This window comes from Hemicordylus capensis, chromosome 2 (genome assembly GCF_027244095.1).
Source record: "Hemicordylus capensis ecotype Gifberg chromosome 2, rHemCap1.1.pri, whole genome shotgun sequence".
Classification (NCBI taxonomy): Eukaryota; Metazoa; Chordata; class Lepidosauria; order Squamata; family Cordylidae; genus Hemicordylus; species Hemicordylus capensis.
The window spans coordinates 381,184,759-381,211,963 of record NC_069658.1 but is presented as its reverse complement, the minus strand read 5'-3'; the positions used below and the strand labels follow the sequence as shown (position 1 = coordinate 381,211,963).

At 42.3% G+C, this 27,205-nt stretch overlaps 1 protein-coding gene across 10 annotated transcripts in view; it reads right to left on the bottom strand.

The window, feature by feature from the left end:
- The window catches only part of DNAH9 (dynein axonemal heavy chain 9), a 330,190-nt gene that overhangs the window by 40,047 nt on the left and 262,938 nt on the right, over window positions 1–27,205 (bottom strand). For 9 of the 10 annotated variants that reach the window (XM_053297116.1, XM_053297118.1, XM_053297119.1 and 6 more), the window contains 3 exons: window positions 16,882–17,075; window positions 9,652–9,800; window positions 6,221–6,348 (listed from right to left, as the gene is read on the bottom strand). In XM_053297116.1, coding sequence (XP_053153091.1) covers window positions 6,221–6,348; window positions 9,652–9,800; window positions 16,882–17,075 — 471 coding nt within the window. The remainder of the gene's footprint in view (window positions 1–6,220; window positions 6,349–9,651; window positions 9,801–16,881; window positions 17,076–27,205) is intronic. The other variant, XM_053297120.1, reaches the window with a different exon arrangement.

Sequence of the window (27,205 nt, the reverse complement as noted above, 5' to 3'; positions counted from 1 at the left end):
TTTAACTACTGCTGGTCTTCTGCATTTTTACAATGTTATGCTATATTGGGTTTTATTGTTTTTGTTGCTCTAGGAGTCCTTTGGGCTGAAGAAGCAGGATACAAGCATCTAAAATAAGCAAGCATATGCAGCTGCATTTAATTTGCGTAGTTGATACACATCACAGCATTCAAATGTGGATGGCAAATAATTATGGTCACCTTGAATTTATTTGTTTGTTTATTTGTTTGTTTGTTTGTTTGTTTGTGATACATGTCTTGTGCCTTGGCGTGCTTGTGAAAAAAGCTCATCCCCTCTACCCCAAGTGCTTAACATGTAATCCAATTATTTAACATGCGATAAGGAAATCTCTGCCAAGCTTTTGTTAGTGCACTGCTCCGGTTGAACAGCTCATTGTTATTTAATTTAGTACATGAACCCAGCTCAGTGAAGCAACAATGTATGAAAATGAAAAGGCACTCGGGAATTCAATTAAGTCAATCACTGAGTGAAGGTGGTGACATTCTGACTAATGGATGAAGATTGTTGGTTAAATTAGGAAGATCTAGTGCCTGAACTCTTCAAGCTAAGAGTGGATACCAAGCAAGGTATTTACCCTATTTAGCAGCAGTTATTTTCTCATGCATCAGGGTTTCAAGTTAAGAGAGAAAGTTTAGGTCAATGGTCAAACATAGCATCAGCTTCATATACTCCTCCACACAACGCAAAGGTGGATAGTGCAGAGACACCTTTGCACTGTCATTTGGTCCTGAGGCTAAGCTGTAGGTCTTTAGCATAGGGGTTGCAGAAAGCTCTATGAATACAGAATGGTGATGGGAGCAAGTAGTACCTCGCAGCAACCAAACTGTTATGGAAGCAGAACACAGAGTAGAAACCAGGCTATGGTACAGAATGAGCCCTTTCTCACGATCAGTGAGAAAGGGCTCAAGGGAAAGTGGGGAGGAAAGCTGCCAGCACTTACCTCCCTGCAGACAATCCCTCTGTTCTTGCTGGGCAGGTGGATCACCTGACCAGACAATGGCCGGCTGCACCCGGCAGCGTGGAGGGCTGGGAAACATCGCCCCACCCCCATAATTCCCACAATGCACTGCACAAGTGTGTGGTGCATTATGGGGATCCCCCGATGCCAGTCAGGAGCCCCGCAGTCTCCAAGCCCTGGCTGCAAGTGGTCAGGGCTGGCAGACAATTAAAAAAAATGGGGCTAGGGTGGCCTCTTTCCAGGGTTTGTACTGCCGCTGGGAGCTGTGCAGCTCCCAGAGGTTCTTGTGATCTTACGGCGATTCTTATGACTCGGCTTGGCTTTCCTAGGCTGATTGTAAGAACAGCCTCAATGAGGGATTGTGTTCATGGGCACGGGTGTGGGAAATCAAAGTTGCCACTTGCCTCTCTCACATGACTGCCAGAACTATTCTGGGGTGGGGAGGACACTGCATTTACAGAGAGATACCCAGTTAGAGCTCCAACATGGGGCTGGAGGCTTCCATGATGTCTTTCAGCTGTACACATGCATTAAATCCTACTGGACACACTGCTCAGGAATTTGGAGGGAGACGGAAGGAGGAACTACAAGATGTAGCTGCAATTTTGAAGGGTTTTAAGAAGTCCCAAGTAACAGCCCACTGCTATCCACACACAAGGTACAGTATTACAATGCCTGGATGGCTACTCTCTGCCTCATACTTACTTTGGGAAGTCAAATACTGACAGGACACAATCCCGCAGTAAACAAAAGTACTTAAACAGTCGCCTTTGCAAGATTCCATTCCCCCTCCCAACACCAATACAAGCTTAGAACAAACTTTGAAGTAAAGCCACAAATCCTGGGCTCAGTGTAATCCAGGTTTAAATCCACCAATAATCACAACACTAACAGCATATACAGCACCTTTCCATCTCATTTACCATCTCTGCTGAGCCCACTGGACTGGAAGAGAAATACAGAGCATGGAAAAATGCACCAGTGATTGAATCATTCATGCTTTGCAAATGGGGAAAACAAGGCACAGAGGAGTTGTCTGACTTCCTTAGACTTGAGCACATGTTTTGAGAAAGGACTAGGATTTACACATAGTACATCACAAAACTGTTGAATGTGTAAAACACTCTTCCATTGAATAACAACAAGCCGCTCCCAAATTTTCAAAAAACAAAGAGGAAGGATCTGTACTTCCAAGCACTTTTATCAGCATCCTCTGACTGCTTCTTAGTGGCACATTAGACACAAACTTCCTAGAAAGCTTCACTATTTTGAACAAGATGGCTCTACCTTAGAGTAACCACTCTGCATGAACTGAATCCACAGCCTCATGCACTGTCATGTAACAGCTAGAGGAGCCTGATGTGCCATGGGGCCAGCTTAGCCTTTTTGAAACTGGTCGCTTTGACCACTGCTCTCTTGACACTCAGTAGATATAGTATTGTTAAAGTGATATAAATGGCACATTTCTGCTGGGGATAAGAATATTGTTTGGACTTTTGCCAATGAAGAGGCCTCCTATAGACCTCTAGTCTGCAGAGCCCCCCAAATGCTTCAACATCATTAGAACATTGTTAATTGGCAAGTTATTGCAGTCACTGGACGGACTGTAAACAAAAAATGGCTGAGAATTTCACCTTCTGTGTTTACCAGTTTCTTAGGGTTGAGCAACTGTGGGCTTTTCCAGGCAGCCAAAAACTGCACTATATGAAGAACTAGTGCACATGTTGAAAGCAAGAGCTTACTCAGCCTTCACACACTCCCAGAGGCTTGCATTTTAATTCCCAGTGGGATCTCTCAGATTGGTCATGGTCAAGCAGGGACACCTCATGTGATTTCCACAACTCCACCTGCTGGCCAGCTCTTGGTGGCCTGCCCCTTTTCATTGGAACCTTTTGGTGAATGGGGGGGGATGGTGGTTTATCCAAAGAAAGCAAGAGCTGGCCCGCAGGTGATGCTGCTGGAATCACCCATGTTTCCTGCTGGTTGTCTCACTAGCTCATGAGATCCTATTTGAAAAGATGACATAAGTCTTCGGGAGGCTGTGGAGGCTGAGTAAGCTCTTGCTTCCAACTTGTGTATGAGCTCTTCAGATTGCAGTTTTTTGGAAGTTAAACATATAACTTGGTCCTGTGTGGTTGTCTTTTCAAAATGAAATAACTATCATAGAGGACAGGGGCTGATCAGGATTGGGACAGTGGCATGTGAGAAAAGGGAATTTTAACCTGCAGTCTTGATCCAAGTCCTTCCCATCCCCACAGCTGCTATGTCTCTCAGAAGGGAAGCTCCCATTGGTGCCAAAGCACCCAAGGAAACAGCAGCGGGGGTGGGGGCAGTCACTGATAAGGCCAAAACTCCAGAACACCATGCAAGTGAAGAAGTGGGTATTGGGAAAAGAAGTCAACTTCTTGAGAATCTTGTATTTCCTCCGCCACCCCCTCTTTTTTAAAAAGCAAACTTGGAGTCCTCAAGTGTATGAATATAAACTGACAAATGTGTGGGCAGTGCCTGGTGGAATCTCAGAAGTGTTTTTTGGAGGGAAGGTGGTAAGCATGATTCACAGTGGTCAGAGGGGCTTTAATGTTTCAGGCTTCATTGCTCCTCCTCATAGTGATAATCATAAACCATTGAAAATCAACAAATATATGCACAGTTGCCATAACATTTACAGTGTCACAGAATTCAGTTTTTCTTGATGCAGAATTTAGGGTTATGTTGGCACAAAATTTTGATATATTTTCCAAGTATACATAAGCTTTGGCCTTGGGCAGCCATCAGGACAAAGAACATCTGAACTACAACAGACACCCTTTTCAATGACAATGATGTGTAGACCTATTATAGAGTGTGCCTACATTCTAAAAATGAAACCTACATCTACCTTTGAATATATACTAACGTTATATTAGACAACAAGAAGGTACTTATACTAGAAAAATGGTGATTAAAGAGAATCTTCCTGACTTAGTGATTTAAATCATTAAAATTTAGTTCTTCTGTAAAGTGATTTAAATCACAATTTAAATCATGATTTACATCAAATCAACCCTGCCAGGGAAGAAACTGCACAATCCCCAATGGATCCACATCCCTTCTCAACTATTCACACACACCGAATGCAGAACTGAGCATTCCCTGCCCAGGGTAATAACTGTATAACACCCAATGGATCCCCACAGCTTTACCACAAACCCACAGGTCTGGGACAGAATGCATTTGTAAAAAGTTCCATATTTTCACACAGCATTCTTGATTCACACACTTGGCTGGAGAGGAGTGCAGCAGCAGAAGGAGGCTTGCTTTAAAGTTCAAACATACACCTCCCTGGATTACACACCAACTTGCTGGACATATAGTGCTTTTGTATGGGAAATAAAAAATATGCTGGACTTATTTTTTAAAAACCACACAGGCCCCATGCCATGGTTTCAGAATGTTTGTGAAACCAAGAAAGATCATTGGTGCAAAGCCGGGGGGGGGATGGGACACGGGACACGGGACCCACACAGGCCCCATGCCATGGCTTCAGATTGCCTGTGGACAAATATTGCTGTTTGTTTTTTCGGATGAAATAATCAGCTCCACCCTAGCTGTGAAGTACATTATGGATAGAGGTAGCTCTCTTGCAGCTTTAATACACTAGGGGGGAAATCATTAAAAATCAGTGCAATGACCTAGTTTCTTGAAATTAAGTGCATATGCTAGTGCTACCCTATCCTACATCTATGCTCTATTTCAAAGCCCTATGCCAAGCCAATCCAGAAGATCTAAAGGGTTGCTCATAAAAGTGGAGTGCATTGCCCTTTTTTATTAAGGCAAAGGGCAGATTCCTTCACATGAGGATTAATCCAAGGGGGGGCGGTTCAGTTCCAGAAATTTTGGCAATTTTCTGGCTTGAAGCAAGCCACTTATAGGATTCTTTGGGGGGGGGAGTGTTTTAAATGTATTAAAAATAGTGGATTGACCAATACACTTCAAATCCAAAACACACAGTCCTTTAGCCCTGCCCTACATCTGTGCCTGATTTCAAAGCCCTAGACCCAAGCCATTCCAGATATATTAAGGTGGGGGGAATAGATCACACATACACCCCATAGTCGCACACATGCACCTTCTCTGAGGCACAGCAGTGGTGATTGCAGCAGGGCAGATGGCAGGTCCACTGGGTAGCAGTGATGATAAGGCACAGGGGTGCAGCCTGGCAGGCAAGCACAGAGACAGCAGTGTGGTTTTCCTCACACTAGGGACAGGCATGAACTCATCTGTTTATCCACAGATTTGGTGTCGCTGAGGTGGAGTGGTGAGTGGGATCTTTAAAAAGAGGAGAGCAAGTCCTTACCTGCTTTCCGCCACGCCATGCAGCTTCCTGCTGCGATTGTTCTCCCCCTGCATTGCACAGGTTCTTGAGGGGATCGCCATCGTAGCAGGAAGCTGCATGGGGCAGCGGGAGCAAGTAAAGACCTGTTCTTCTCATTTTTAAAGATCCTGCTTGCTGCTCACTGCTCTCTCCGATCCCAGCAGCACCAAACCTGTGCACAAGCCTTAGTTTATGCACATCCCGACCTCACACATTCCTCTGCTTATGGAATCCCTGTCCACCCAACCGAAAGCTGATAATCATGTGGGAGAAGAACAGCAGCCTGGCTTTCCCCATCCTCTGGAGAGCCTCCAAATGGCTGTGGACTCATGGGGAGAGCTTTGCATTGGCTGGCACCAGCAGGCAATTTAAAAGTTGCCATCTGTCCTTGCACCAGCCCAAAGACATGGTAAATAGCATCCCAGTCGCGGGGGGGAGCACTTCACCCCTGGAATACAGGACATCCCAGCCAATCCAGGACAGTTGGCAACTCTAGTATGGAGGCCTCTGGGCTTAATGAGGTTGCTCATCTTCTTGACAATCTGCTTCGTCATGCAAAGCCAGCTGTCAGTCACTGCTGATTTAACCTGTTCTTGCAACAGATGACTCAGAGGTAAGTACAATAGCACTTACATAGCAATAGCACTTACATTTATATACCGCTCTATAGCTGGAAGCTCTCTAAGCAGTTTACAATGATTTAGCATATTGCCCCCAACATTCTGGGTACTCATTTTACCGACCTCGGAAGGATGGAAGGCTGAGTCAACCTTGAGCCCCTGGTCAGGATCGAACTTGTAACCTTCTGGTTACAGGGCGGCAGTTTTACCACTGCGCCACCAGGGGCTCAATAGAAGTCTTCTGCAAAACAAAAGAAAAACAAGTACCTGAAGGATAACCCAATACCCCTCTGCTGCAGCCTGGTCTAAGGCCTCCTCTGCCACTATCTCCTGGCCTTGCCCAAGTGAGACATTGTGGAAATTCCTGTTGTTAAACGTGTACCCAAGTTTCTTCCCTGAAAGAGAAAAAGAAGCTTTTCAGACCAGCAAATCCCAGTACCTCAAATCTCAAACTCCATGCAAAAGAGAGTAACTATCAACTATCCTTGCAGAAAGCCACCAGCACAATTATTTCCAAAGCACCTCTGGCAAAATTATCTAATTTTGCCTACTCCAACTCCAAATCTCTTTAATGTATAGTGCAGTCAGTCGATCTTTATTATGGTCAGAAACTAGCAAAACAAAAAAACAAGAGAAAAGAAAAAAACATTTGTATAAATACTCATACAACACTGACCCAAATATCCTAAACAGAAACTATCAATAGACCCTTAGAAGCTAAAAAAACAACATTTGACTACTTTATAAATCACAAAAGAATCCTTATCATTTAAAAGAAAGTTAATGTAAAAGTCATCTGAATGTCCTGGAAATTTATTTAATAGAGGTAAAATCAGGTTAAACCTCAGGTTATGATAAAAACATTAAGAAGGACATGGAATATTTGCACAATCTCACCAGAACCACATGAATACTGGCATTGCAAAATAGGTATATGATGGACCAGCTCAAGAAATCCACTAGTCTACTAGTCTGTGACAAGTGAAAAATTATGCCTGACAAGCAGTGTTCCTCCTAAGGCGTGTGCACATGCATGCACCCACAAGGTTTTTTATGTTTGCTCAGTTAATTTTAGATCCTGCTCAGGTTGAATCAGGAAGGCTCCCCTTTGAATGCATGTGTGTGCACACTGCCTTGATACTGCTGACCAGAACAAAACTCATTCCACACACAAATGAAAAAAATTAGAGAGAATACAGTTGACAAGTGAAAAAAAGTCATGACAAGTAATATACCAACATAGTTGGTACTCCTGCTAACTTGGCGAAGAGGCACCTTTGAACATGGTGATTCTCTTTATTTAGCAGGGGGAGAGTAACTGGCCCTATCCCTTCCCAGCATAGTACCTCCAGTGACTGTTGCTGGTGTCTATCTTATGTTTCTTTTTAGATTGTGAGCCCTTTGGGGACAGGGAGCCATCTTATTTATTTATTATATAAATAATAAATGGCTCGCCCTGAGCCATTTTTGGAAGGGTGGTATAGAAATTGAATTAATAATAATAATTAATAATAATAGTTCTTGTAACCATCTGAGTAAAACATTTTGTCTGGCTGGTGTACTGAGCCAGCATTTCTTGACCCCCGATGATGGAATCTACCTTCCAATAGTGCTGAGGGAAGGGCATTAAAGCGGGCCCTTGAAAAAGCCCAACAATATTTTGTATAAATAAGAGTTGTAAGATATAGTGCTAGTGCTAGTCTAGAAGATTCTCTCAAACCCCTAAAGGGACTAGATACCAATAGTTCAATAGTAATTATACGCTGCTGTTCTTAGTTTAATGTTCTTAGACTTCTCATAACCTAAAGAAAGTAAAATATCAGGTGAGGGACCACAATAAGTTTGAATAAACAAGAAGGATAAAAAGAGGGATACAGCAAGAATTACAATATTCATGCTATAAACATGGCACTGAAAGTGTGTATCTGTTTAATCATGGGCAGTTGTACACATGGTCTGCAAAAGAATCACTTCTCCTACAGCTCTATACTGGACCTTCAAGCTCCAAAGTTGCCTCATTCCATTGACAGGTAAGTTACAGGACCATGATACACACAGGACTCAGGAGCAGAATTATTATCTAGCCAACATTTCTATGTGATGCTTCTGAAAAGAGTATCATGTATCAACTAATTGGTGGATAACAAACCAAGTACCAAAGAGAAAACAGTAAAAGCACAATGGCTTAACTATGGTTTACTATGAGAAAACAGTAAAAGCACAATGGCTTTATTATGATTTCAGTTGGCTTTTGTATATAAGCATAAGTTCAGTAAATGTTTTATACCAGGTGCTCAACTACAGGAGAACTTTTCAGTCCCAATTAAACCAACTCATTAACTGATGCTACAGCATTTGGAACTCTCTAATCCTTGCTCCAAGGAAAAGGTTATACCATCAAAAAAACACTAGAGGCAATTCTGCACACCCTGAGGAGGACTTTGACACTTCAATTAAGAATGTGTGAATCAGGAGAAAGTGACATGAAACACTCAGCTTACTCCCAAGGATGTCTTCCCCTCAAAAAGCAGCTGCTGGAAACTGCAATTGCTTATCTCTTTCTCTGTGGACTATTCTACTCATCAAAATTCCCCCCTCTGAGCTGATTTTTTCCCCTGTAGGGGAAAATATATAGGTAATCATATTTCCCCCCTCAAAATGCAGCTTGGAGAGAGAGAATTAATAAGAAAAATAGCCCCATAAGAAAGATCAGTGGCCCATGCCCATCATGAAATCTTAGGAACATAGGAAGTTGCCATTAACTTAGTCAGACCATTGGTTCATCTAATTCAGTATTGTCTACATAGACTGGTGGCAGCTTCTCCAAGGTTACAGGCAGGAGTCTCTCTCAGCCTTATATTGGAGATACCAGGATGGGAACTTGGGACCTTCTGCATGCAGAGTGGCTCCCATCCCTTAAGGAGAATATCTTACAGTGCTCACACATGTAGTCTAACCAGGACAGACCCTGCTTAGCAAATGGGACAATTCATGCTTACTTGCTTCCACAAGACCAGCTCTCTTACAATCCAGTTTGCAGCTTTCTGCAGAAGTTCTCTCTCTCTCTCTCTCTCTCTCTCTCTCTCACACACACACACACACACACACACATACACACAGAGAGAATGATCCACACATATGTCATATTTCATTTGACCCTCAGACCTCAGTTACTAGGGTACCAACATAAAACACTGTGATGCAGCCTACAAGATGTTCAGATAGAGAGACTGAATTTCCACAGATTGTCATTCTCAGCCCTAAATTGCGGCCGGGGCGGGGGGAGAAGGAATCGTAAATGTTGGCAAGCTATAAAGTCCTCATAGAGGGTGGCGGGGGGACTGGCCAAATGTGAGATCTTCCCTCCCCAGCTGGTCCTTAACTAAGAAAAGTGAGAAATTAAGAAACAGAAACAGAAAAAGAAAAGCTCGATAGATGCACATCAGAAACAATACAGCTGCCAGGATTCGCATTCCTTGTTTATTATAGATGCTACCCAGCGAGGGCTCTTACTACCCAACTAAATGATTGGAGGGAAAACCCACCCCTTGGCATGCTGATGTTTTGTGATGCCAAGAGAAGCTGCCTTTCCAAAAAGTAAAGACTGCTTTCCCTGGAAACACTGCTAGAGAAAGCTTCTTTCCCAATAATGCCACAAGCATTTCCACACTGACATTTAACTCATACAGTTTATTTACCATGCTTCTCTACATCCTTCAGGGGGTCAACTCCAGGTGACAGGATAAAGAACATGGGGGTTGCAGGTCCCGACTCCTCAAATGATGTTGCAAAATCCAGGGATCTTCCTACCACATATTTACTCCCCAGTTTTTCTTCCACAAAATCTCTGTTTGAAGAAATTGCTGCAGCAATTAATGTTCAGGAAATACAAACTGACCGCATACAATGTATTTATAAAATCAAGTGTGGAGGTTAATTTAATAAAAAGTAATTTATATCACCCTGTATGGTCTGAGAACTAGTTATCTTAGACAAGGGGTCAGTAGTTGGAGCTCCATGGGATTGCCCCCCCTCACAAATTCCCAGCCTAGCAACAAGAGATGTGTGGAGGACAAAGTGACAGCTGGGTTAACAGAACTTGCCAGCCGGTCATGTTAGAGGGTTGGGGCTTGAGGCACTAGCACACATGGTCATCACTCCCTCTTCAGAGTGGCCCTCCAGGTAAATGAGCTGCTGGTCATAGTCTTAAACATGTCTTGACCAATCATCTGGTATGTCACTGATGGAGATTCCATCTTCACAGTGGTAGTGGTAAAAGCTTCTGCATCAGAGGCATATGTGCATTCAGTCGCCTTGCCTGCCCCAGATTTCAATACCACCTGATTTAGTGACCTTCAGAAAATAGTGGAAAAACCTTTTTTTTTTTACTAGAATATAAAGGCAGAATCTCCCATGCATTTAATGCTTCCATTCAGGGGCCTTAACATTAATACCAACAGCACCACTGCTGCTGCTGCTGCTTACTGTTACAAGATTTAGAACCATTAAATCTTCAGATTAACTGGGCACAAGGTGCAAAATCCTCATATAGATAAATCGCTAAGAAACACTAGAAACTAACTAGGTAATTGTAGGGGTAACGCTAATAATCCAGCGGATATCTAAAATGCCATAACTCTAGTCATTATCCAGAGGGGTGCACTATGACGGTATGAGATATTAGAGGCAGGAAGATGACAAAAGTTGCAACCCACACAAGCAAACACGCTTTTTTTAAAAAGTTGCAACCACAATACTCACAACACCTCCAAATTAACAAAAAAAAATGCTTTATGATTTGTCCAAGAGATCTTTAAAGGTCTGATGCTGGTGGTGCTTGTATGCCATTTCCTTTCAAATTCCCCTATAAAAGTTTTTGTGACATAGGAACATAGGAAACTGTCATATACTGAGTCAGACCACTGGTCTATCTAGCTCAGTATTGTCTTCACAGACTGGCAGCGGCTTCTCCAAGGTTGCAGGCAGGAATCTCTCTCAGCCCTATCTTGGAGAAGCCAGGGAGGGAACTTGAAACCTTCTGCTCTTCTATCTTGGAGAAGCCAGGGAGAGAACTTGAAACCTTCTGCTCTTCCCAGAGCGGCTTCATCCCGAGGGGAATATCTTGCAGTGCTCACACATCAAGTCTCCAATTCATATGCAACCAGGGCAGACCTTGCTTAGCTATGGGGACAAGTCATGCTTGCTACCACAAGACCAGCTCTCCTCTCCTGATCCATTAGTTGGGTCCCCCCGCCCCTTCACCTTTGTACTATAGTACCCATAATGGAATTCCACCTTGAATTCCATGGCAATGCATGGATGCTGACATTCAAGGCCTTGGACCAGGTTCTGCAGTAGGAGTACAGACTGCACACAGTCACCCACACTTCCTTGGATTATTTGGGAGAGATGGTGCAGACACCTAACTATACCGTGTAACCATCCTCTATAATAAAGAGCTAAAGTGTCTGCCCGTGTCCCTGCCCGTGTCTTTCTCGGCCGTTCTGGGAACACCCGAGAAAGATACGGCCGCAGGAACACGGGCGGCCATGTTGGCTCCCGGACCGGGAGCAGGAGAAGCGGGGACCGGGAAGGGCAGATGTGGCAGCGGCGGGACCAGCCCAGCCGCCGCCGAAGCTGGGCGGGGGGGGAGGAGACGGCGAGGGAAGCCGGCCGAGGCGGCGGCGGAGCCACCGCCTCGGCCAGAAAACACGCTACGCCCGAGCAGCCACGGCAGGGAGACTGGGCCCGCTGGCGGCTGTAGCCGCTGCGGGAAGGCCGGAGGTGGCGGCGGCGGAACCGGACCGGCCGCGGTGAGGGTAAGGGAGGCCTGAGTTGGCGGGGGGCCTGAGGTGGGAGGCCTAAGGTGGTGGGGGGCCTGGCCCGGCCGATGGCGCTGGCCCCAGCCGAAGCAGGCGGTGGGCCCGGGCGGGAGGAGGTGGCGGTTGAGGGCGGAGACTAGCGCCCGTTAAATTAACGGGCTGGAAAATACTTGTAGCCTATAAAGAGACAATAGGTGCTAGTACATGCCAACAATGCCATCCAGACACACTGAAGCCTAGAGGCCTGTAGCCAGGCATAGTCTTTTCTTCTTCTAGGTGTAAGTGCGTCTCCAGAATGCTTTGGAAGATTCTGCCTGATAGGTCCACCCAACCTATCAGACAGAATCCCCAAATATGGCTGGGATTTTACCTTATCATTGCCAACCATCACTTGTGAAGGAAGCCGTACATGTCTTATTTTTGGCATAGAGTTTTGCAACATGTTATAATGGGAGTGATAGTTCCTTATGATCCAGGTAAGGTCTTACTAAATATGTTTGATGATATGCCTATTCCCATTTTGAGAAAAGAATTCATACTGCTTTTGGGTGACTAAAGTATGGAAAGAAAAAATACCCTCAGAAAACAAGGGACTGGTTTGAGAGACTAAATGATTTGGTAATTCAAGAAATTATCCTCTCAGTTAAAAAATTCTACATACCCAAAATATAGGTGTTTCTTCTCAGAATGCTGGATGCCATTTTTAATATTATATGGATACATCATGTAGGAAAAACTAAACTAGACCAGAAAGATTAGAAGTATTTTTATATAGTTATATTTTAACAGTGCATTTATAAGGTACTAAAAGTTGAACTTTATATGTAATGCTTTTAACATTTGTTAAAATATTGTTTTTTAGTATGGAATGTCTTTATTGATGTACTTCTATTATTTATAATGGAAATTATTTACCATGTTTATATTAAAAGCTGCATTTCTAGTTTGTTTCTAAATGTTTTGTTTTATGTTGAAAAATACCAGATAAAACACTTTTTGGTGGTGATGGTGTTGTTGTTTGTGGGGGTGGCATTGCTTGTGAGGTGAGACAAGAACTTTTTTTTTCACTACATGTGCAAGGAAGATCCCTTCCACTGGAGGTTTTCAACAGAGATATGTAAAAGATGTTTAAAATATACAAAACCTTCTCTTGGAGCAAAGGGTAAGTCTTTATGTTCCAATGATTCCTTACTTTGTGATTTACAATACATGAGTGAAGAATTATTATTTTGTAGGGACCATGTAGCTGTTGAAAGCCAAATCAGAACCTTCAAGCCCAGGGATATTATCAAATGTCAGCCAATAGAAGACTAAGATGTTGAAAAACAAACAAGTCCTGACGGAGCAAAAGACCTTTTGCTTTTCTTGAAGCCCTTGTACTACTCTTACATGCCTGCCTGAAGTTTACATTTGCTCAGGCGCCTTCACTAAATAACTTATAACTACATTAACAACCAGCATCAGCTAAACTCTCTCTATTTTTCTCTCTCTTTGGGGGGGGGGGTGGAGGAGAACAAACAACTAATGCCTCAAGACCTCATTTTAGTACAGACTCTAAGAAATACCAGACATAAACAATTTAGCAATCGAAATGGCAATAAATTATAGAGCTTGCTTCTGCTAGAATGGTTTATTCTTAACATTTGAAAGACTGATGGGGGAGGCAGGTGTCTTGCACTGGGATGTGCTAAACTGCATGTGGTTGCTATTCATGAAGCCACCAAGAGCACTGACAGACTGCATGGATTTCTGCATATACCATCTCTCTCTCTTTCTTTTGAGAGAAAAGGTTCCATACAACAATTTCTAAAGGAGATATAGAAACAAATTCTTAGGAGAATGTCAGAATTAAAAGTGGTTTTGTTTTTTATAAAGGACAAGGAAGAGTGAGATAAATGATGATAATAGCAAAGTATGTAATATGCATTTTTAAAATATTCCACCTCTTTGGACCAAAGGATCTCACCAAGAAGAATGTGAAATGTCCCACATAAAGTTTTAAAAGTTTATTTAAAAAACAATAATTAAAAAGAGCAATAAAACATCAAACTCATAAGATATAACTTCAAAGTGGTTGAAGCTTTGTTTTAATTAATGGCCGGTGAAAGTTCATGTTCATAAAAGCTTAGGTTCCCCAAGGAGGGAGATATCCAAGCCCTCGAGGGTTTAATAAACCCTACAGGAAGTAAAGAACATCCAAATGATCTGAAAATATTGTGACCATTATTATCAAATGACCTACCCCCTTCTAATTACTATAGAACTTCACACTATACATAGCTATTCTACATTCAGGGGGCATATGTGATGCAAAATGGGCAGTAACCTTGGTAGAGAAGGAGAGTAAGGATTCAGCTTACTATCTTTCAAAGAGAAATAAGGGCCAAACTCTCTTTTAAAGAGAAATGACCAAAATAGATGTGACATTTATCACATGATTTGGTCCCATGTGTGTTTGATTCTAATGTAATTAGCAGCTACGGGAAGTTCTAATCTGGATCAGGATGGCAGTGTGAGGAGAATGGGCTTCAATCTTTTGCCCCCCTGTTTGATCCTGATCCAGATTCCACCCCCATCCCCACCCATGGCTGCTATTTGTCCCAACAAGGAAGCTGCTATTGGCCTGTTTTAATGATGAAATGCTACGATTAGAGTTATGTCTAGTTTGGCCCCAAAATGCAGTCACACAACCACCAAATGCAACCAGAATAAAACTAGTGTTGCAGAAAACATCCTGATCAGGACATAATATGGTTCTCATTGTGCTAAGCATTGACCAAAAACTGGAGATAGCTAACACTGATGCACAGTTCTTTCCACAAGTAAACCTTCTTTCCTAGAGATCAGCCACAAGTAATGCCTTGGTGATCCTGAGCCCTAGGGATATTAAATTGCAATCAACTAGAGCCAGAGCCTTCTCAGTGGTGGCCTCAGATAATATCAGAGCTCTCCATGATCTGTTGGCCTTTCGTAAGGCATGTAAGACTAAAATGTTCCACCGGGTGTGCGGTCGCTGAGATAGCTGGTCGTAAAGTGATCTTGTAATCCATGGTTATTATGTCATGTGGAATGAGTATTGTATGGGGTTGTGGTTTATGAGGCTATGTAAGATATATTTTTATGAAACTGTGTTGTTGTGTACGTTTGCTTGTAAACCACCCTGAATCCTATGGGAGTAGGGCGACATATAAATCTAACTAACTAAATAAATAGAAAGTTTATTTCCTTTCATAGTAGTAGTCACAATGAATGGCTCTGAAAGGTTTTTTTCCCACTTGAAGAAAGTATGTCTTGTTTTAGGCTTGAAAATGAAAATTATTTCATCTTACATTCAAATGTAAGTTTTAAATAGCATTTAATTTTGTTTTGCATCATATTTGATATTTATAATAGAATAAAACTTATATTTATATGAATATAAATAAAACTTTTTAGAGTGAAGTTTCACAAATTCTCTCGGGTGGGTTCCAGATGATGTTGATTGGAGATAGTTGCTCTTCACAATGTGAGCTATTGTATGGGGTCCCGCCGGGCTCCATTCTATTGCCAATGCTTTTTAACATCTACATGAGACCGCTGGGAGAGATCATCAGGGGATTTGGTGCAGGCTGCTGTTGACACCCAGATCTATTTCTCCATATCAGCTTCATCAGGAAATGGCCTAACTTCCCCAAAAGCCTGCCTGGGGGTGCTAATGGTCTGGATGAGGGAGAACAAAATGAGGCTGTATATAAGCAAGACAGAAGTACTCATTGTGGGAGGTCGGAAATTAGACTTCAATCTGCCTGTTCTGGAGGTAGTTACACTCTCCCAGAAAGAGCAGGTACGTGGTCTAGGAGTACCTCTGGACCCAAACCTCTCCCTGGTCTCTCAGACTGAAGCAATGGCCAGGAGGGCTTTCTATCACCTTCGGCTGATCCGCCAACTATGTCCATTTCTAGAGATAAATGACATTAAAACAGTGGTGAATATGCTGGTAACATCTAGACTTGACTACTGCAGTGAGCTCTACATTGGGCTGCCTTTGTACATAGTCCGAAAAGTGCAGTTGGTACAGAATGCAGCAGCCAGGTTGGTCTCCGGGTTTGTCCAAAGAGATCATATTACATCCATTTTAAAAGAACTACACTGGCTGCTACTAAGTTTCCAGGCAAAATACAAAGTGCTGGTTACTACCAATAAAGGCTTGGGTCCAAAGTATTTAAGAGAACACCTTCTTCTTCATGAACCCTGCTGCCTCTTAGGTTCATCCGGGTAGGTCTGGTTGCAGTCGCCACACCAGTTTGTTTGCCTTTTCTAGGGTAGCCCCAGGACTTCGGAATGCACTGCCAAACGAAATTAGAACCTCCCCTTCTCTGGATGTTTTAAAGAAAGACCTGAAAACATACCTGTCTAGTCAGGCTTTTAGTTTATATTTTTAAAGCTTTAGAGTTTTTAATCTGTATTTTAAACTGTTTTAATTGTGCTAATGTTTTAATTGTTGTGTTTTCAGATTGTGAACCGCCCAGGGACTTGCATATGGGGGCAGTATAAAATTGTGTTAAATAAATAAATAAATTTATTTTTTATTTAATTTGGTGTTTTGAAACTTCATATCAATTTGCAATACACAGAGATCATGTATTTGGGGTCTGGACATGGCAAGCTCTGTGTTAAAGAATGATATCTGAAAGGTGATGCCTGAAAGACTGGAAGAGAATTTATTTGTGGAGACAGGCTGGAACACCATGATAGATCGTACATCATCAGCATCCTGTAGATGGCAATCAATGCAGAATGTGGCTGAGGTTAAAATGGACATCACTGATTGAGTCTGTTCTGATCAAAATAATAAATGAGTTGTAGTACAAATGCTTAAGTGTCTTGTCCTTATATATTCATATTCTTGGCTTAGAATGAATCATTCTTAAGAAGGGAGGGGAAATGTATTGAAAATGCATTAAGAATGATTCGTTCTAAGCCAGGAATATGAATATATAAGGACAAGACACTTAAGGAATTGTACTATGACTCATTTATTGTTTTGTGGACACATTGCCCCAAAGCTTACCTTTTTTGCATTACTGGACAAGGAGATGGCTAAGCCATCTTGTGAACAGCACTCACCGGACAGCATATGTCATGCGATCAGGCCGTATGGCTCTCATCATGCACAGTTGCTGCAAAGCTGACTTGTTTTTCCATTCCTGAGGAAACTTCTCCTTTTCAGGACATTCAGACTCCACAAACTTCTTCCAGCGTTTGGCAGAACCTTCAATGTCCCGATCTAAGTTGCGAAATTGTTCCATGGATGACAGTGCCTGGAGAAGAAGGAAAGAAGATTCAAAGCCCCACATGTGTGACCATGTGTGATACTTCTTGGAGACACAAGCTGCTAGCAACTCATGAGCTTTGGGGGCTCTGAATTTCACATCCAGTTGTATCTTTTTGCACAAGATTTTCATTCCCCCCCCATTCAATCTTGGGGAAGAGGTTTTACTGTGAGTCACTGACAATGTTTTAAATCCTCCAGAATCTGGAGGGAACTCCTTGCAAACTTCTTAGAGAATCGTTTTCCCCCCAAATACATTTACCAGAAAATACCCTTCAGATTATTCACTGACAGGAACATCATCCCTTTTCTGGGCTTGAGGCTTTCAGTCTCATTTTCTCCTTCGGTAGGACAGTGGCTATTTACCCCTCAGCTTTTAAACTAACCTTGCAATGTCCACACAGCCATACTTTATCTGGCTATGTATGCCCAGGAGCGCTGCTTTCTGATCACTCTTCTGTGGAGCTCTTCAGTCAATCTACTACTATTACATTTGGCTGAAAGTGTGGGTGCAGGGAGACTAAGTTGAAAGCACGAACAATATGTAGGACAGTGGAATATGTTTACTGCTCATATGGGGTGGAACAATAGAACATATCCATGTTTTTGATATATGAATGAATTTGTAAAAATATTAACTTCTCTTTTTAAATTTTAGAATTAAAATCAAGTAAAAGTTTACAACAGAGGAAGACAAAGCGGGGTGTGTGTGTGTGTGTGTAGGCTATGGAAACAAATAGTAACTGATAAATGACAGCAGATTACATATTCCAATGATATAGCAGATTTGTGATATAGAGACTAGAAAAAGGTGTAGATTTCAAGCCAACACAAACATGCCAACAGTCTCACGCCCCTCTTTCAGATTCCTTCAAGTTGGAGAAGCAGGCTTCTGATATAGAGTGCAACAAGGGATGGAATACAGGACAACAGAATCAATCCCATAAAAGGCAAATATACTCAGGCAGCCTTATACACTTTTCTAATGCTTTTAGTATGACCATTGTCAGAATGTGTTTAGAAGAGCCTAATGAACAAAATGATGGAATTGTATGTTTCTTATGGAGTAAATAGCAACTGGGAGTGAGGGTTTTCATTGATGAAAGAGTTAAGCCAATCATAATCTCAATCCAAATAATCTCATTACCCCACTAATATTTGCTAAAATGCAAAGCGATGAGAGCAAGGCAAGTACCTAGGGTCAGCCAACTCAGGCACTAGCCAAGAGCCCAGTTCTTCAGTACTGAAGAACTACAAGGATTTATTTAAAGAAAATGTTACAAACAAATGTGAAAATGTTACAAACAAATGTGAAAAAGCCTGCAGCTTAATCTCAGATGTAGTTTATGGCTGAAGAAAGAGACCAAAACAAACAGCCTTCTCTGGAGAGGCAAAACGGAGACTAACACTGGAAGAAAAAAGAGGGGAGGAGTCCAGCATTTCTATACATGACCCTAAAATCCCCCAGTAGTCACTATGAGAGATTGCAGCTGAGAGCTGATGCTGCCAGGGTCCTAGCTCCAAACCTTTCAAGGTAAGTCTCCTACAGACTTTTGTGGGAATTAACCTTAGTTGCAGTGGTAGCTCAGAACACTCTTCAACAGCTGTGCTGGTGGCTACTACTTTCACCTATCTTTAGCTCTAATGCAGTGCCTCTACCCTCACTGCTGCATCACTAGACGCAGTGATGGCATCTAGTTTGTTTCCATACAATAGTTGCTCTGACAAGGTGCCACGTTCACGTTAAAAGCAGCTAGATAGTACAATCACCAACCACACATTGTTCCATTAATCAGCAACGGGAGTTCAGATCAGCTGTACTGGCTTATTTGTGCTAGTTTTGGACCAATGTATTTTGTAACTGTGCCTGGAGAAAAGTTACTGATTAAACATTCAGGACAAATATCCAGTACTTTCAATTTAGGTGTTAAGTTGCAGTCTGTCTCCATCTTAAGTATCTTAAGAATACAGTGGAAAGAATAGATTGGAAAAAATCTATCTAATCCCCCTGTTCAGTGTCCTGTAGTGTTTCCTTGAAACTTCAAATTGGCCAGTAGTTAGGAAGGCACAGGCACTTATGAGCATGGGACGCAGAGACAACATCATCAGGGTGGCATGGATCAATGGGTTCAAACTGTCGGATAACTATTCAATTTGGGGGGAAAGCTGTTTACTGAAAAAGATTGGTATAGAAAAAGAATTATTTAGCATCATCTTCCTGTTTTGCTTTATATTATTCATCTGCTGGAGTTGGTTTTTTGTTTGGCTGCATTAACTGAATTATTCAACTCATGAGTACAAGTCTAATGAAGGTAAAAATAATGCTATAATGGGTATGTAAAACTTCAATCAACACGTCATGCAAGATCTACATGTTAATCACCCTTATTACTAATATAGCATTTGACAAGCTCACTCAGTCTCCTCCCGCCAATCATTCCCCAGCTTATCCTTCAATGATGTGATTCTTTTGTATCAAAAGCTGCATTGTCTAGAGCATCATTAATTTATATGGTACTTTGAAAACATGCCCATGGCCCCATTCTAGATTGTCAGACTGAGGTTGGTGAGTCTTAGAAGCAAGGAATTGAAAGCCGCAGCAGTAGCTTCCTGGAGAGAGACACAAGGGATGCTGTTGCACGGAGGTCTGCCATGTCCAAATGGTTTTTCCTTGTCAACAGCAGACATTTTTAACAGGGGGAGAGAAACAGGCCCAACTGACCCCCAGTATCTCACAGTTTTCTATCTTGTGTTTCTTTTTGGATTGTGAGCTCTTTGAGGACAGGGAATCATCTTATTTATTTATTACTTATTTTTCTATGCAAACCCTTAAGAACATAAGAACAGCCCTGGTGGATCAGGCCCAAAGCCCCACCAGTCCAGCATCCTGTTTCACACAGTGCCCTACCAGATGCCTCTGGGAAACCCACAGGCAAGAGCTGAGGGCATGCCCTCTCTCCTGTTGTTACTTCCCTGCAACTGGTATTCAGAGGCATCCTGCCTCTGAGGCTGGAGTTGGTAGGGAGGCTGTTGTAGAGGGCCTGGAAGAGATTATAAATGCTTCTCTGAGGGAAGGCAGGATGCCTCCTTGTCTTAAGGATACAATCATTAGACCACTTCTGAAGAAACCTGCCTTGGATCCCTCAGTTAAACAATTACAGGCCTGTCTCCAACCTCCCATGGTTGCGCAAGGTGATTGAGAAGGCGGTGGCCTCCCAGCTCCAGGTGGTCTAGGAGCAAACTGATTATCTAGACCCATTTCAAACTGGGTTTTGGGCGGGCTATGGGGTGGAGACTGCCTTGGTCAGCCTGATGGATGATCTCCAATTGGGAATTGACAGAGGAAGTGTGACTCTGTTGGTTCTTTTGGATCTTTCAGCGGCTTTCGATACTATTGACCATGCAGGGACGTAGCAAGGTTAGAGTGGGCTCAGAGACAAGATTTTAAAATGGTCAGTTTTAAAATGGGCCCCTCGCTGATATACACACACAAACACACTTCACAATATATAATGCACACACACTCACATCCCCATTATGAATATGGTGAATATCTAGTTCACAGGGGCGGATCCAGCAGGAAATTACAGGGGGTGCAACAGGAATCCCCCCCATAAAAGATTCCACACCCATATAAATATTGGGGCTTGGATCTTCTCTCTCTTGCAAATTCACTATGCTAGGGGGTGTCAAACTAAAATTTGGTGGTGGGCCAGATTAGATTCTGATGCACCTCTGGTGAGCCACACATAGCCTTGCACCCACCTCACATCACCTAAATTCCTCCTCCTCTCTGCTCATTCTTTCATTCCTTTTCCTTTTCTCCCCCCCCCCACTTAAATTAGCTGAATTCACTACTTTTTAAATGGAAATACACTCAGGGAAAGATTTATTTATTTATTTTTAGAAGAAATTCGCAACATACCTGCTAATGCCAGCTTTTTGCATGGAAAATCCCATCACTCTTCCTCTCTCCCTTACAAAGGTGTTGTTAGGTACTTAAAAGATCCAGGGGGTGCAACCTGGGTGGGCGGAGAGTCATGTGATTTTCGTCTGGGGGGCCTCTTGAGGCAGTGGGGCCCCAAGACAACTGCCTAATGGTAGTTACGTCCCTGTGACCATGGTATCCTTCTGGAATGTCTGAAGGGATTGGGGGTGGGAGGCACTGCTTTGCAGTGGTTCTGCTCCTACTTCACGGGCAGATTCCAGATGGTGTCTCAGAGACTGTTGTTCTTCAAAATTTGAACTTTTGTATGGTGTCCCTCAGGGCTCTGTATTGTCTCCGATGCTGTTTAACATCTACATGAAACTGCTGGGAGAAATCATCAGGGGATTTGATGCAGGGTATTATCAATATGTTGATGACACCCAAATCTGTTTCTCTACGTCAATAACATTGGGAGAAGGCATAACCTCCCTAAATGCCTGCCTGGAGGCAGTAATGGCCTGGATGACGGATAACAAACTGAGGCTGAATCCAGATAAGATGGAGGTACTTATTGTGCAAGGTCAAAACTCAGGAGACTATTTTGATCTGCCGGTTCTGGATGGGGTCACACTCCCTGAGAAGGAACAGGTAAGCAGTCTCGGAGTGCTTCTGGATACGAACCTCTCCCTGGTGTCCCAGGTTGAGGTGGTGGCCAGAGGTGCTTATTATCGGCTTTGGCTGATACACCAGCTGCGTCCGTTTCTTGAGATGAATGACCTCAATAAAGTGATACATCTGCTGGTAACCTCTTGGCTGGTTTACTGCTATGCACTCTATGTGGGGCTGCCTTTGTATGTAGTCCAGAAACTGCAGTTGGTTCAGAACATGGCAGCCAGGTTGGTCTCTGGGTCATCTAGGAGAAACCATTTTACTCCTGTGTTGAAGGAATTGCACTGGCTGCTGATACATTTCTGGGCAAAATACAAGGTGCTGGTCATTACCTATTAAGCCCTAAACAGCTTAGGCCCTGGGTATTTAAGAGAACGTCTTCTTTGCCATGAGCCCCACTGCCTGCTAAAATAATCTGGAGAGGCTCGCCTGCGGCTGCCGCCAACTCATCTGGTGGCTACTCGGGAACGGGCCTTCTCTGTTGCAGCCCCTGGACTTTGGAATGCGCTCCCTGTTGAAATAAGAGCCTCCCCATCTCTGGCAACTTTTTAAAAGGCATTGAAGACACATTTATTCACCCAGGCTGTTAATTAGATTTATAGTTTTAAACAATTTTAATAATGGGTTTTAATTTTTTTTAATCTTTTACATGATTTTAATTGTTAATTGCTTTAATGTTTTAAATGATTTTAATTGTAAACCGCCCAGATACACAAGTATTGGGCAGTATAAAATATTAAGAAAGAAAGAAAGAAAGAAAGAAAGAAAGAAAGAAAGAAAGAAAGAAAGAAAGAAAGAAAGAATATAAGAAACAGCTTGGACCCATATACCACACAGAATCACTCTCATATCATCACATTATAACTGGGATGTCAATTTAACTTACTTAATACACTGGTAAATGCAAGTCCACTTTCCACAGCTTTGTTTAAGGAGCTCTTGCAAGGCATACCACTTTTGGGATAGCCCACAACATAGTTGCTTTATTTGCCCAGCACTGAGTTGCAGGTTCAAACAAATATGATTGGTGATTTGATACTTTATGTAATTTTTAAAGAAAAAAAAGTAAAAACAGGTTGCTTAACTGTAACAGGTGATCCCTCTGGTGATCACCAAGAGTCATTAAATTCACTACTTAGAGGCCTACCTCCAAACAAAAAAAATTGTTGGCTTTTCTAAGTAGATCTCAAGTGCGATACAAAATACCCATCTACCCTTATCACAACTTTTTGGCAGCCAGGCTGAGACAAACAAACTACATGAATCCTTTCATGATGACTTGCAGATGTTCTGTTACTTCAGATACATATGACCTCCTCCCATGGGGCCATTACAATGCTATATTTAAGAACATAAGAACAGCCAAGCTGGATCAGGCCCAAGGCCCATCTAGTCCAGCATCCTGTTTCACACAGTGGCCCACCAGATGCTGCTGGAAGCCTACAGGCAAGAGTTGAGGGCATGCCTCTCTCCTGCTGTTACTTCCCTGCAACTGGTACTCAGAGGCATCCCGCCTTTGAGGCTGGGGGTGGCCTATAGCCCAGTAGCCACTGATAGAACTCTCCTCCATGAAGTTATCCAAACCCCTCTTAAACACATCCAGGTTGTTGGCTGTCACCACATCTTGTGGCAGAGAATTCCACAAGTTGATTATGTGTTGTGTGAAAAAGTACTTTCCGTTTGCTGGTCCTAAATTTCCTGGCAATCAATTTCATGGGATGATCCCTGGTTCTAGTGTTATGGGAGAGGGAGAAGAATTTCTCTCTATCCACTTTCTCCACACCATGCATGATTTTTGTAGCCTAGCCTCATAAGAAAGGTGCTCTAGGCCCTTAATCATCTTGTTTGCCCTCTTCTGCTCCTTTTCCAGTTCTACAACATCCTTTTTTAGATGTGGTGATCAGAATTGTATGCAGTACTACAGGTGTGGCCGCACCATAGTTTTGTATAAGGGCATTATAATATTAGTAGTTTTATTTTCAATCCCCTTCCTAATGATCCCTAGTATAGAATTGGCCTTTTTCACAGCTGCTGCACATTGAGTCAACACTTACAATGAGCTGTCCACCACAACCCCAAGATCCCTCTCCTGGTCAGTCACCAACAGCTCAGATCATTTCTTTATAGTATTTTATTGCTAGGATACCTAGGGTCTTTCATCTATAGGTGGGCATCCACTGGGGGTGGGGGAAGAACACCAATACCAAAGATATCGCAATGCTCCTAGGAAAGTGGCAGAGGACAATAGATAAAGATGTTCAAGGGAGCAGTAATCAATGTGTTATATCAGAGATGTTCTAAAAAATAATCTATATTTCTAGAATGGGAGAGATTTAATTATTACTCTGATCCTATCACATTAATATTTTAAACATGGGTGCACAAGTAAGCTGTGGCCAGTCCTATCAGACTATCTTGATCAAAAGATTGTGACAGCATTAGCAAAATTCAACGTGCATTGCACATATGCAGCAGATTGTGTCAAAACCAATCTTCAGCGAGAATGGAAACTTTACAAGACTCTAAAGTATAAAGGGAGAGTCTTCTGTTCCTTTGTCAAAAAATACTAGGTTTTTTTTCTCAATGTGCAAGACATGAATTGCTCCTTTATCTTTTAGCCACACATACAATCTTATCATCTGCATTCTGCAAAATTATAAATACAGCATTAATATGCAGCTTTGTCTCTGCAGCCGTTCTCCCCCTTGAAAGCTGAATCCACTACTTAGAGTTCATTATTCAACACCACATTTATTAAACAATGCCTTTTCAGTTGCTTTTTCATATCTACATAATGAAAATTCTTCTTTTCAGAAAGAGAAGATGAGAGTGATTGGGATGTGAGGAGGGTAGGGTGGAGGGGAATAATCCAAGCTAACCAGGTGTACTCCCAGCTCATAGCAGCCAGCTTCTCTCATCCTGGGTGCAGCATTTACATTCAGAAAAGAAAGCATCAGAGAAAGAAGTCAGAGCTAGGAATTTGGTCCCTGCTTCAAGGAACTCCGGCATCTGGTGACAAAAACGGAGACAGAGATACAAGAAGGGAGAAGGATCAAGAAAAGCTAGGGCCCTGCCAGGCAACTGGAGGGTCTCAAATGGAAACTACAGAAGTCTTGCTTGTGGCAGGAGAAACAGAGAAAGGAAGATATGTAGTGCACATGGGTGATGCTAATCTTCTGGTTAAAAATGATCATGTTTGGGGATATTAAACACTAAACGGTTAAACATTTAAGCATTAAGAAGAGCCTCACCAGTTAGCAATTTCAGCAAACATTTAAATGGCCTGGTTTGATCGCTCCATCGATCACTCTATCTTCCCACTTAACTGACTTGCAGACTCTCATAGTTACAGTAGTTTCCAAAAATCACAGTAACCTACAAGATACTGCTAATACTGTCAAAATATGCTGTAATTTCCAGTGCAATGTCTGCAGAATTAACTAACAGGTTAGTGCTCTATACATTTTTAACAGACACACAACAGAGGTGCTTTTAATGTGGATATTTGGTATAATATGTGGATGTGAGTGAACTGAAACAGGTGGTTTTGTTTGGTTGGAGGCTGCGGGCAGTTTCTTCTCCATAATGTGGGGAGGGATTTTCTGTCTTAAATCAGAGCTGACCATGTTAATGGTTAAATGAAAAAATAATAAGATTTCAAAAATTTAAATGTTTAATTTACTAAACGATATTTACAACCTTAAATCATGGCAGCAGATCAGGAACACATTAATACTGCTTGGCACCTAAATCATGAACATGGCACCATTTAAGTGCCATGGCACAAACCATGGCACTTATACCATGGCATAGTTATTGAAACTACTCCCTTCTGGGGTGGGGGGATGATAGGAAGGAGAACCTCATCAGCTGACCTGAAACACCTCTTGTCATATTTTGCTACTGTCTAGGACATAATGGTCAGCGATGATGGGCAGCCCTCCATCGATGTAAGGGACCTGCTAGGGCTGCTGAACACGTTGAAAAGCAGTCCCATTGGTGTAGTACAGGGCTATTGCTGAATGACTGGGAACCACTTTTGGGCAGCACTGCAGTACTCCTTCCTTTGGAACTAGCAGAAGGAGAGGTACACTGCTGCCCAGAAGCTGTTTTCAGTCACTCCGCAACAGCCCCATCACATTACACCATTAGAGCTGCCTTTGTTTAGAGCTGCTCTGTTTCTATCTGGTAGGTTCTTTTTATAGTTTCAGTTTTTAGTTTTTAAAACAACTTTAAATTTGAAACTTTAAATATAAATATAATTTTAAATGTGGCTTTAGCTTGGTCTTTTAACTTGTTTAACTTTAATCTAGTTAAGGGTTTCTTAACCTTGGGCCCCCAGATGTTGTTGGACTATAATTCCCATCATCCTCAGCCACAAAGGCCATGTCTGGGGATGATGGGAGTTGTAGTCCAACAACATTTGGGAGCCCAAGGTTAAGAAACCCTGACCTAGTTAACTTTATTAGTCTTATTTTACATTGTATCTTCTTATTATGTTGTGAGCTGCCCCGAGCAGTAGTGTACTGGAGGAGCCAGGTATAAATATTTTAAATAAATTAAATAAATAAATTTCAAGTTGCACTGGAGCCCCAACAGGTCCCTTACGTCAACGGAGGGCTGCCTGTCCTCTTGGACAATATAAGTAACAATGTACATGTATGTGTCTGCCAGCCTGTCTCTGAAGCTCTATATGCTCAAGCACTGAACTGGTTTCTATTTTATAACTTTAACACGTTTTTAAGTTGTCTGTGTAAGGGCTAAAAATAAAGGCAGACCTGTCTAAATATCTAAAACAGTTCCTACTGAACAAAAGATTAATAGACATGGGATGTTTGCTCTAAAAAATGCCTTTTTCAGGAAAGATGAAGAGGGCTGTTTTGGTCTTGGAGTCTGAATAACTTTCTTCTGAAACAAGATATCCTTAAGCAGAGAGCAATACAGCCTGAATTCATCCAACCAAAATCACTGTGACAGCCTGGCAGGATCTGCACAATGTGGAATGCTTCCGCCCCCTTCTTCTCCACTTGTTATTTCTTAATGAAATTCAAAATACTCAGTTAAATAACATGAAAACATAATTAAGTATAAAGAGAAGAAATGCCCCTAAGATTATCAAGGCAAGGAGTGGCAAAAAGGTGGGCAGATGACATCCTTTCTCACAAGATATCCACATCCAGAATTTGGGTCCCAACCTACATTGTGGTTTTTTTTGTTCATAGCTGCCCATTCCTGACCCAATGGCTGGCATCCCAGCATAATACCCAAACTGCTACCTCTTTTCCCTTTTAAGATCAAGCAGTTTCTTCTCATCTCTTTTGGATCAGAAACCACATAATCTGAAACATATTTCTCACAGAAGTGCTAGAACCCTTCCCCATTTGAGGGACATTTTCCTAGCCAGTGATGCCCTGACAACATTCAGGCTTGATTCATACAATGTTTTGTACATATGACTGCCTTAAGTCCTCCCACAAACTTCAGTTGGTTCAAAATGCAATAACTAGGCTGCTGACTGGCAC